At 40.3% G+C, this 12,057-nt stretch overlaps 1 protein-coding gene across 3 annotated transcripts in view; it reads right to left on the bottom strand.

Annotated features, from left to right (window-relative positions):
* Positions 1–7,231: 7,231 nt before the first annotated feature.
* uacab (uveal autoantigen with coiled-coil domains and ankyrin repeats b) overlaps positions 7,232–12,057 on the bottom strand; it is a 41,403-nt gene continuing 36,577 nt past the window's right edge. For all 3 annotated transcript variants that reach the window (XM_007563969.2, XM_007563970.2, XM_016677328.1), the window contains 2 exons: positions 10,046–10,111; positions 7,232–9,900 (listed from right to left, as the gene is read on the bottom strand). In XM_007563969.2, the coding sequence (XP_007564031.1) occupies positions 9,829–9,900; positions 10,046–10,111 (138 nt within the window). In that variant the 3' untranslated portion in view covers positions 7,232–9,828. The remainder of the gene's footprint in view (positions 9,901–10,045; positions 10,112–12,057) is intronic.

The raw sequence follows: 12,057 nt of genomic DNA, 5'->3' as shown, positions 1-12,057 counted from the left end.
ATAATGGCTAATGAGCTTTTTTTTTTTTTTTTAAATTATTAAAATGAAATAACTTGAGTAATTGCCTCCTGTAAAAACTGCATCTGGTTTTCATATCAGCAGAATGGCACAGCAGCAACAAAAACAGCTTCTGCTCTACAGAATATGCTTTATCTTGACTAAACTGAGCGTTTACGAGCCCTAAACTATAAAATTCAGCCGATAAGCTGAAATTGGCATGAGAGCAGGGAGTCTTTAGAGGTAAAGCTTCAAAACCCAAGAGTCAGTTCACGCTGCAGGATCGTCTGTTCAGTGCCAAAACAATAGATTCAGGGTCAAATAAAACCGCGGCCAGCACGATGAAGTTGTTGCTGTGAAGCTCGTATCAGTTTTACAAGAACGAGTCGACCAGATTCGACAACAGCAACACGAAAAGCAGAGAGCGGACACTGCAGGGTCTGGATGCTGGGGGTCGTTTCACATGTTTGTGAGTTGATCATACGGCACAAGCGGCAGTTTCACACTCCAGGGGGAGCATGTTGGTATTAATAGGTCAGAACGGTGTGTGTGTGCAAAAATACAAGTCAGCTAAGTGGGTCAGAGACACGGATTCAGGGACCCGGTACGGGTCAGCGGGCAGACTTAGAGGTGTATTTGCACATTTCTGGCAAGGGTATCGGCGGAATAGCTTTGCCCCGCAGGTCAGCTTCAATATTTGTTGTACGGATGATTTATAAATATTTCCCTTTGGTCTCACCAAGGGCAGAGCATCTCGCCAGGGCGAAAGCTCTCTCTGAAGTGAAGCCATAAAAGTAAATTCTGTAAGATGCCTGCGTGCCTCAACACACACACACACACAATCTGCTGCACCATACCCTCTCATATCTGCCAGAAACACACACACACACACACACACAGACCTAAGCAGCAGAATAACTATGATCAGGGTGAACACTTCCGAGTAGATTATAAGGCACTCAGGCCGGAAACCTCCAGTCACTCCGACTTTGACTCAAAGCAGTCACCGTCAGGTCGGGTTTGCAGAGAAGAGATCAAGAGGCTCCGATGGAAATAAAAGCGCTAAACACAGTTTAATGGCGGTAATAACTTGTTGTCAGTGAGGGAAAAAAACGAGCGCAATTAAACCGGCATCATCACAGCGGGGATGAGAACTTCAAAAAGATTGCGATATTCACGGTTTGGAAATGTCACAAACAAACAATTTGCCTCACGTCATCTTCCCCCCCTTTTTACAACCCGCCTTTTCGTACTAGTTGCAAAAACGCCGCTAACTGGATGAAAATTAGCTGTGAAGATTTGAAAAAAAAAGAAGAAAAAAAAGAAAGAAAAGCTCTGATGAAAAGAAAGTCACAGAAACAGATGTCAGATTTATAACCGGTTGCATCTTGAACTCCTGCAGCCTCCTCCTGTGCGTCCAGTTGGATGGTGTGACAATACAACCTAATAAAACTCAGATCTTAACCTCTACCGCCATCCTGTGAAACGGCTCTGAGATCAGCCAACGATAACTCAGCCACCGAAACCGCCAGTCAAACAGGAAGGCCGTTTTTGACTGTTTGACCTTTTGGCCTACACGCTACTGAAATCCCAGCTCGGTGGAGGAAATGAACCCTCTGAGCCACTTCATCATCATCAGTTCACTACAAAGCAAATGTAATTCATGTTGGGCAAGAGGCAGCAAATTAGGGAAAGAGCTGAATGCTCTGAATTAGTTTCAGCGTCTCGGTCGCCTCGAATGAAAACAATCACCGGCTGTTTCTCAGCCAGATCAAGAGCTGGGGATTTTTTTTTAACTCTCAATTGTTTGTTCTTTTCTAAGAAAAGAAAGAAAAAAAAAACAACCAAAATGGACTCCCTGGAAATCACCTTTTCAAGTCTAGATGTATTTTTGCCAAGAAATTAAAGAAAGATTTCTTTTGTTACCCAGAAAGTGTTTATTTAGTGTTCTACCGATGGTTGTGGTCAAAAGAGGCATTCCCAGCATTCATATTAACCTTTGTTAATCAGTAGCACATTCATCCTGATTGACGGTGGTGACTGAGTTTTCTGCTCTCTCAAAAAAAAAGTAACTGGAATGAATTAAATAAGCGTTTCAGTGACACTCGTTTAGCAGATTGAAAGCACCTTTTGAATTTCTGTGTCAGAAAGGTTTGATGCGGTATTGAATAATAAAAGTATTTCAGCCATCAGTTCTGTTAAAGGGATGATTTAATGAGGCGCGTAAAAATCTTTGTGAAAGTTTAAATACCACAAAGGGTAAAACCTGAACATCCACACGACAGTTTCTTGTGTGAAGCAACGAGTTTCACCCAAACTGCCTAAAATGTTCTTGCTAACCATCAATCCCGCAGCATCAATCAAACTGGATTATCTCCCACAAAATTGGTGCCATTCCTACAAACTTGCAGCATTTCTTCAAGGACTCAAACCCAGGCTTCCTCAGCCGCTCCAACAACGTCTAGCCGACACCCTCAGGCGTAATGCAACATCTCCGCCGTGTTCCCAAGCACAGACCAAATCCGAAAGTCTTATCTGAACCAAAATGCTAAAATTTTCCGTTTCAAAGCGAGAGGTTGTTGTGGAAGGAGTGGCGGGAGGGTATTCTGGAGCGGGATATGCGGTGGTTGGGACCCATCTGTTTCTCGCTAAGTCACTGGAGGGAGGAAGAAAAGCCCAACAGATACGCTAAGCATTAGCGGTTAACCAACTACTAATGAGGGGAAAAGAAAAACATTGAACTCAGATGAAACTGTTTAGCATGCGGGAGTGTATGGTGTCCTTACTGGGTTTCAGGGAACAATGGCCAACACTCACGTAAGCCTCATCTGTAATAACCGAGGGGATAACAATGAGACGATCGGCTCTGTTTCTAATCTCTGAATGTGTTATCCCATCCCTGGAATAAGGAAAGCTGTTTTCACACATGTATCCTATACACATACTTCCACACGTTGGATTCAGCAAAAGTCCCGGCCTCTGGGTTCTGGTCTTGGCGTGTAAACCCAGAGCCTTCTGCCAGCGTTTGAGGGTTTGCTGGTGTTCATTTCTCTGATCCCCCGTTCTCTTCCCTCATCTACCTCTCCAAGCCCTGGAATAAATCTTGGGAAAAGAGCGGGCCTCCTGCCCCCACGCCGAAACTCATTCCCAGGTGTGCAAATCCCGGGTCAGGCCAGGATCACGCTGCAACACCGCCGATGTGTTACATAGAGGGGCAACGCACGGCGGCAGATGACGAGTACAGAGGGATGTGAGGCGAACGGCAAGGGAAAGGTGAGAAGCGGGGGGTTTAGGGGGCGAAGAAGCAGAAACGGGATGAAAATTAAATAAAGTGATGGAGAGCAGGCAGGAGACAGGAGAGCCCGGTTTGGGAATGCGAGCCATGCTGAAACCATTGGGCTCAAATCAGCACCATGTGTCCTTCAGAGTCTTATTATCCCATAAATGAACTTTATTGAGGCAACAAAGTGCTTTGGAGCTCTGCGAAAACATTAAAGGGGCCTCCGCCTGTCTCGGCCTGGGGCCAAGAGGAGTCCTGTTCCTCAGGGGATGCATGAAAAAAAAAAAAAAAAGAAAAGGCGGGGCCCCTGGCCTCATGTTTGCTGCCCTCAGACCGCGGGGTATGTCTGAGTAATAGCCTATTAGTGACAGAGAAATAGTTTGCAATTACACAGAGCAGACAAATATGGCGCAGGCCCCCTGAACCACCTGACCCTGTGAGGGAAACCAGGAAGGAAGGATGAGAGGTGACAGGAACGGAGAGGAGGAAAGAAAGGTTGGCGCGGTGCTGCGAAAAAGTACTTGACCCCTACAGAGATTTATTTTGTTTAAACAAATTTTTTGGAAAGCTGTGTTTTTAACTTGACTGGTGACATCAGGAGATGTGTTGCAACTTCTTTGCCGATTACAACGGAGGATGTTCCAGAAAACGTTTTGTCCATCAGAGCTTTCACCATCCTGACTCTGGCACCTTTAAAACGTGCTGCGTTTACCAAGACAAACATGGGAACATTTCCAAAAACCTAAAGTGATCAACGGGAAGAAGGCGGACGACCAAAGCTATAATACCTCTGTGACATGCAGAATATTTGGTTTAAGGAGGAACCCAGTCAATCTTGAACATCAAAGTGCGTTTACTCGTCTTAAGGGAGCAAATGATCACTTGTGAGGAGTTATACGAGGGTTTTTGTGGGTTTAGGAAGAAAGCTGCAGAAACGCTAAACTGCTTCGACCGATGAAGACTCCAAGTTTGAAAATAAAAACCATCTGGTGATGAAGCAAAGGTTATCAGAGTCCAAAGTCTGCTTTTCATTTTCAAATGAAGCCTTTCAGCTCAAATCTACCAGCGCCACCTCGCACTGGGGTTTGCTTCTCATTCTGAGTAAACATTTCAGGTTTGGTCAGTGAAACTTTTCGACTCCAGAAACGTGAAGCAAAACAAAAACAAAGAGAGTTCCTTCAAACTGAGACCTGAAAGTGTCAACGATTGAAAACCTAATCAGCTGGTCTTTCCTCGCAACACTCCCAAGGGGGAACAGCGGCGCTTTTATCCGAGCTGATCAGAGTGTAAGTGCTGTATTTAACACGCGGCACAGTCACAACAAAAAGTTATCTCAATCCAGACATGCAGAGAGGCCCCCCGAGGCCCCGTGTATGACTGGTGAACCGCAGCCGCTCCTCCGGAGAGACCGAGCGTGGGGGAGAGAAATGAGCAGCCACTGAGGTGGAAGACTGCTGCGTTAGATAACAAATGTTCATGACAGCTCAGAGGGCTGCGAGGAAATACGTGGGCGTGTGTTTGATGTGTATATAACCACCCGCCTGGCTCCCCAGCCAGCTCACCACTCAGCAGGCGCGCAGCGGACGACCGGGGCCCAATCCAACATAAATACTGTCTGATCCTTTTTGGGGCGACAAATTTCATAAGGATGGGATTTTTTTTTTTTTCCATTTTCCCTTTTCTTTCTTCTGCGGTGAGGAAAGGGGGGTTATAATGGTTAACCAAACTGCCACAAGTGGATGCATGGGACTGATTAGGACACTGGAAATAAGATTAAAGAGATTTCAAGCAACAGATTGAAATGTATTTGCCATGATTGCTGAGAACAGCTTATTCAGGCCAGACCACAAAAATAGAGCATCGTAAAATAGAGGAAGGAGGAGGACCGGAGAGATTTGCTGAAACTCAGGACAAACCTTGCAGAGATTAGAGGGTGTGTGTGTGTGTGTGTGCCTGAAGAGAAGGTGAAACAATAGATGGATTAGCTCTTAGCTTAACTACTTTCAATAATCAGTCACTTGGGTTTATTTAGCCACATTTTGCTCCCAAAAACGAAAAATCTCCCACCTGCGGAGTGAGTCTGCACGCCACGAGTTTTATCTAACATTCAGACCTGACCTCTGCCCTCAGGCTGCCCCTTAAAAAAAAAAAAGGCTTTGTTGAAAAATAAATCTATTGAAGTCAGAAAGAGAAACAGACAAATCAATATAGGGGCAGGCTCCAGGATAAAAGTGGGCACTGTATGCCAGAGAGATCCTCGCTCTCATTGGCCTTAAGGTGAAACCACATGAACGGAGCCGCCGCCGCCAGGGAACGTAGGAGAGCGAAGAACGCAAAGCAAACTGACGTCAGCGCCCACCAACCCTAAAACCGCTGCAGGTTGCATCAGCGTTCATGATTTTCAAACCGCTCTACGTCATCCACATTTGAGGTACATTTTTCTTTAAAAAACAAAAATAAACAAAAATAAAGCTTCGCTCACCTTTTTTTTTTTTTGGGTCTAATTTCTCTGCAGACCGTCTCAAGTTCAGTCAGGCTGATCAGGTATCGACACTGGAGGCCATGTTGGGTCTTTTATTGTGCCCATCTTTCCTGAAATCCCTGCCGTGTTCTGTTAAATTAACACCTTTAAATGACAAATTTGTTTGAAAAATCTGACTAATCTGAAGGGGGAGAAAAGCAATGATAATATGAATGGAAAAAAAACAATCAGGTGCCTTATGTGATGTCACAGGAGGCATGTGTGTTTACAAGTTCATTTTACAGGCTCTTAATTTTATGGCAAAACTTTACACAATAAAAAACTGATGACATGTTCTAGGAAACAAACTTGTCTATAAAAAAAGTATTCACTCACTTGGATGTTTTACCTTTTTACTACATTTACAAATCAATCAAAATTAGGCTTTTTTGACAAAAAAAAAAAATCACACTGAAAGCTAATTTTGATTACATAAAAAGAACTGAATAAAAATATGTAACATAAATAAGTGATTGCTTAATTAATCACCGCTTTCAAGTCAGTAGTTAGACGTGCCTTGGCTGCAATCACAGCACAAAATCTCTGTGGATTCTGTGATTTCATTCCTTCAATTCACATTCAATTCAAAAATACTTTATTGATCCTAAAAGGAAATGAAATCATCTCCTTTGCAAAACCGTCTGTAAACTACAATCAGTCCAGTCACTATATTCAAGTCCACTCAGATCAAATCAGTCACCTGGATCTCTATTGAATTACATTGGTCACTATGAAGAGGATGAACATTTTGTGATCATTTTGTTACATATTTTTAGGATCATTTTTGTAGAAATCAGCTTTTTTGTGTTACTGTTTTTGTAAAAAAAAAAAAAACGCCTAATTTTTTTTTTTTTATGATTGATTTGTAAAAGCAATTAAAAAAGTGTAAAATATTGTAGAGGGGGGTGGAAGAAGCCTTTAATAGACACTTTATACAATGAAGTTGTGATTGTAAAGAAAAACTTGAGCAGCTTTAATTGTGTCTTACAAATATTTTCTACATATTATTCCTGGCTCTTATAGTTTGTGCATCAGAGAACCATTCAGGTGAGCTAAATTAAATAAATTAGCCTTAGAGAGATCATGACTAGCTTGGCCCAAAACAACAATTACATTCCTGCAGGTTTAAATATTTATTCTTTACAGTAGTCTGGGCAGTTAATAGAAAATTACTTTAAATAATCAAAGTTCAAAAGAGGTTAGAAAAAGTCCAGCTACAAAACATTTGGAGGCAGACGGCTTCTTATCATACATGAAAAACTTTGACACGTCAAGGTCAAAACTGTAGAAGTATGAAGCTAAAGGAAAGCTTTGAAATGACCTTCATTTCTACTCTTACACGTTATACTACCACCTCTGCACCACCTCTGTAACTTTTGGTGACAGAATCACAGGTGACAGAATCACAGGAACACCAGGCGCCGACAAGCATGTAGTTTTCTATGTTAGGCACTTTTATTGACGTATGAATGTTCAACAAACAGAAAGTGTTATTAAGGATAAACATCCAGTTTTCCCACAACGGATGGACAGAGTTCTGCAGACATCTAGTCGAAACATATCCCAAATTATTAGCGTTAGCCCTTTAAACCTGCAGAACACCACACACCTAGCGTCACTTTCCAAACTGAAGACAGGAGTGTTTTCAAGTTACTGCTAATAGGAGGGTTTCTCTACATAAATAAATGCACCTTTTTGATTCTTGAATTGTCAGATGTTCCTCTGAACACGTTTGTGCCGCTCTACTTCCAGACCTGCTGAATTATCTGATTCGTCAGACTGTCGTAAAGTAATTAAAGTAGTACAAAGCTATGAAAAACATTTCAGTGGAAAGGCAAAAAGAGACTTGCTCCAAAAATCACAAACGGCACAACACAACAGCATCAGGAGTCACACAAAGCTGGCTCAGGGGTACCTGTTGCTTTAAGGCAGCTTTTGAGTTCACTGCAGCAGGAGTTAGATAAAAGACAAGATTTAGTTTTTCCTCTTTGTTCAAAGAAATAGGATTAATGTGGTTATGTATTAGGTTTTACATTTTCATTTTAAATATTAAAATTACTCTCCTTCTACTTAAATTTAAGCATGCAGAACTTAAGAGCTTGGAAAAACAACTGAATACCCCTGAGCTACAATGGTTACGTCGTCTATCGACTTGGCCTGCCAAGTCTTACCACTAGAGGGAGCTCTGGGTTCAAAAAACAAAAAAAAAAAGTGAACATTTCACTGCAAACTTTAGGAAACGGCAGATCTGCACAGACTCCAACCCGGCATCATCGGCACACGGCCTCATGTAATCCGACTGATGGACACAAATCGACCTCTGACTCCCTGTAGGCGTTTAAGTTTGGACCTTCAGAACTGGATAAGCAGTGTCATAAAATCGAGTCTGATTCACAGGAAGTCGATTAAATGTAGCGACAAACATGAAACAGGTCAAAGGACAGATTCATATTTTTAAAAGGTCACAGGCCTGCGTGAGTCGTGATCTGAAAGAAGTTGCTGCTATTCCTTCTGGATCCATGTAAGATCCAGAATTTCATCCTGATAAAAAATTTAGTATAACTAAGAAGTGGCTTCGAATTAAGACATTTTTCACCATTACAAGGATCATATACAATTTTCTTTTCAGAACTCTAATGTTGCAGACTACAATTTCTGATATTTCCAGGTAGTTTTGTTTTTTTTTTAATTCTTTTTTAATATAACTTGATGCTGAATTTGTCTTCCAGTTCTAGTCTCCAGAACCTTTAATTTTGACCTGGATTAACAAAAGTACTGTTAATGCTTTAAGCAACGAAACAAGTTTAAAACGCTTATTTAAGGTGGTTTGGGAGCATTAAAGTGTTGAAATTACATCTTTTTTTATTTTGTATGGGTGTGTTCATCGCTCAGCGTGTTGAATACCAAACTGCTGATAACTGCTGATGTTAAATGTAATAAAGCAAATTTAAAAAGCCTTTAATTTTTAACATGAATCTTACACACAAGGGCTTTTTTTAATTCACTTTTATCTTGCATCAGCTTACTCAGGAGTGAAGTCTTGAAATTCAGAAATTTTGCTGCACTCATTTCCTTCCTCGTGATTTACAAATACTAAAGCAGATTCCACACTTATCCAAAAATGTAAGGATTTCACCATATGAACCCAGAAGTTTCACTGAGAGTTTTCTGAAAAGAAACAATCAGGAGGTAAAAAAAATTGAAATATTACATCAAAACATTTCATTCAAGGTTTTAAAAAATAACTGCAACATTTTAAACAGTTTTCTTTTGTTGCACAAGTAGCCAAAACTGAAATTCATACTGTTGCCTCTGACTATTTTAAATCCAGCGTTTCAGACATTGTTCATGTGAGACACAGTTTAAGGTTTCACTGTCAAACTAAGTTTGCTTATCTTAATATCTTCTGAGTGACTTAGAATCAGAAGGGATAATTACAGCAACATTAGTAGATAATTAAAATATGAACCTGTCCTTAATTTATTTATTTTTTGTAGCAACACTTCAATAAACAATGAAAACTTTCTGCAGTGTCGACTGTCAGGAGGGAATGTGAAAGTAGTCTTGTGATCATGTCCAGTTTTCATTTCAGCTGAGCATTTAGGAGTGTGTCATGAAGAACAATAAAAGAGAAGAAAACTACTAAACAAACCCACATTTCAAATAACTTCCATGTTACTGAGCTAAATGGGCCAAAGCTGCTGGTTCTATTCCAAAAGATTTTACAAAAATGCATCACGGCGAAGAAATAAACTGAATTTAAAGCTGGAACTGAGATGTTTCTTTAGGTAATTCAAAGAAAACATGTCTTTGAGTTTGACAGCGACACACGTTTGTACCTGTAAAAGTTGTTCCTAATCTGCAGCGACAGCTTTCAGATTTAAATATCCAAGAATCAAGGTGCAGAGACACTACAGAAAAACCCCAGCTGAAAAACATTGCTTGTTTCTTTTCATAGCTATATTAGAAAAAGATAGATGAGTAAATTGGAAAAGGCAGATTTTTTTTGTCGGTTTTTGTTATGGAAACTTCAACAGACGAATTCCTCTCTCATACGAAGGATCTGTAGTAAGACGGCCTGGACGTCCTCATCCATGTGCCCCTGAAAGACACACAGTCAGAAAAACTCCCTTAAAGACAAATGGTATCAATAACCACCACACTTGTGAATTGGATTTTTACATTTCTAAAATGTGAAAAACTGGTTAAGCATAAAGTCTGCAGCGTTTTGAGGGTGAGGAACTCACCTGTGCTGCCCTGAGAAGATGAATCCGATAAATGGAAACCACCTCTCTGTGCTTCCTCTCGGCATCCTTATCGGGGAGAAAAGCAGAAGACATGAAAGACTCGGTGTCGCTTTGATGCCTTTAGCAGCAGCACACGTCCTCAGTACTGAACTACAGCATCACATCGCTACAAGGGGTCCAGCAAATATGAGGATATCAGACGAACCTCCATAACAATCACTGACAAAACCCAACTGCTCAACACATCAGATTTTAACGTTTCACATATTTCCACTTAATATTCCATACTAATCCAGAATCCATCTTTAGATTTTTCCAGCAGTTTTTATATTTGACTAAAAGAAAAATCCCTGTTAATGGGTTTTATTGTTGATTTTGGCCTCCAAAAGTCATGAAACAAAATTTGAAGTTGGCTTCTGATTCATTTTAGAGGGTTTTTTTTTTGGCATCTGGATCAATTAATATATATTCATCAGCCAGAAGAATCCCTACTGGACCATTCTAGATACAGGGTTTCCCCCAGAAAACTTGCTAAGCCCGGTGGTCGGGACGTCAAGGTGGTCCACCGGTGGTCCACCTCGTTTTTGTATTAAAAGATAGTAAGTTGACAGGAAATGTAAAAGCATTACTGTGTAATTATATGTTACGGGAAAAGATCTCCAGTGAAATGCTATTTAAACCCACAACTAGACTAAAAACAACAAATTTGCACTTCTGTTTAATCCAAATTAAGTCAGCAGCTTCATCAGGCCTACAAGAGCTTCAGGGGCCCCATAAACGCAAATATTTTAAAACAGACCACAGATACATAAATGTAACACTTTTTTATTGAGATGATCAATCCTGTTAAATTGTATTCAGTTGTTTAGGCATACATAAATTAAATGATTTTAAATTGTTTAACACTTAAATACAAGATTTTAAGGAGCTGGCAAGTTTACTTTGTAAAACTTCAAAGAACAATATTCATAGTTAGATTGTTTTGTTACCATAGCAACAATCTGATGCTGTGAGTTTAATCTTTGAATTTACAAATACAAATTAGTAAACTGCGATTATGACTTATTGCTTTTTAGGTTGGCCAATTAAACTACTCTCTTCTCCCATATTTCACTAAATCTAACACAGAAGCTGTTAGAGCTGCTGATATTTTTAGCAACAAAGGGGCCCCTAAGTCAGATTCTCCTCCAGGCCTCATGCAGCCTTGGACCGGGCCTGCATGATGAGGTAATCTGCTGCACTACGCAGAAATGCGCAACAAACGGGAGATTTAATTCAATGCTGCTAATGTGGCTTTAGTAGCTCTTCCATTTCGTGTCTGTTGAGTTTTTAATAAGCGTCACAGAAACTATTCTGGTTGGTCGAGTTTATGGGACTAGTTTCTCGTGCGGCCTCGCGCATTAACTCTAAGTAGACAACGCATTTCATATGGTTTGATGCATCGTGTAACCGGAAAAATAATATTAAAAATAATAAAAAAACTTAATTTCTGGAAATTACAGGGTTTTTCACATTCATTTATAAATAGACTATGACCTTCATTATATGTTGGACACAATATAGCTGGCTTCTGTCCAAGTAATTGATTATTTAGCAATTTTTTTTTTATTTAAAAAAATTAAAAGTATGACTGATCACTAGCTGTGATTTTAAAGGGTTGATGTTATCTCAGGGTTTCCCCCAGTGTATCATAAGCCTGGCGGCCCGCCATGCTTTGCTAACCCTGCCGCCAGGCTAAGCTTTGCTTGTTTACGTTTCTAGGAAAATAAAATAATAAAGAAGAAAAATCTTTTTTTTTTATTTAAAAAAATTAAAAGTATGACTGATCACTAGCTGTGATTTTAAACGGTTGATGTTATCTCAGGGTTTCCCCCAGTGTATCATAAGCCTGGCGGCCCGCCATGCTTTGCTAACCCTGCCGCCAGGCTAAGCTTTGCTTGTTTACGTTTCTAGGAAAATAAAATAATAAAGAAGAAAAATCTTTTTTTTTTATTTAAAAAAATTAAAAGTAT

The sequence above is a fragment of the Poecilia formosa genome, unplaced genomic scaffold (assembly GCF_000485575.1).
Source record: "Poecilia formosa unplaced genomic scaffold, Poecilia_formosa-5.1.2 Scaffold153, whole genome shotgun sequence".
NCBI classification, from domain to species: domain Eukaryota; kingdom Metazoa; phylum Chordata; class Actinopteri; order Cyprinodontiformes; family Poeciliidae; genus Poecilia; species Poecilia formosa.
The sequence above is the reverse complement of the archived record's forward strand: the minus strand, read 5'-3'. Positions and strand labels throughout refer to the sequence as shown.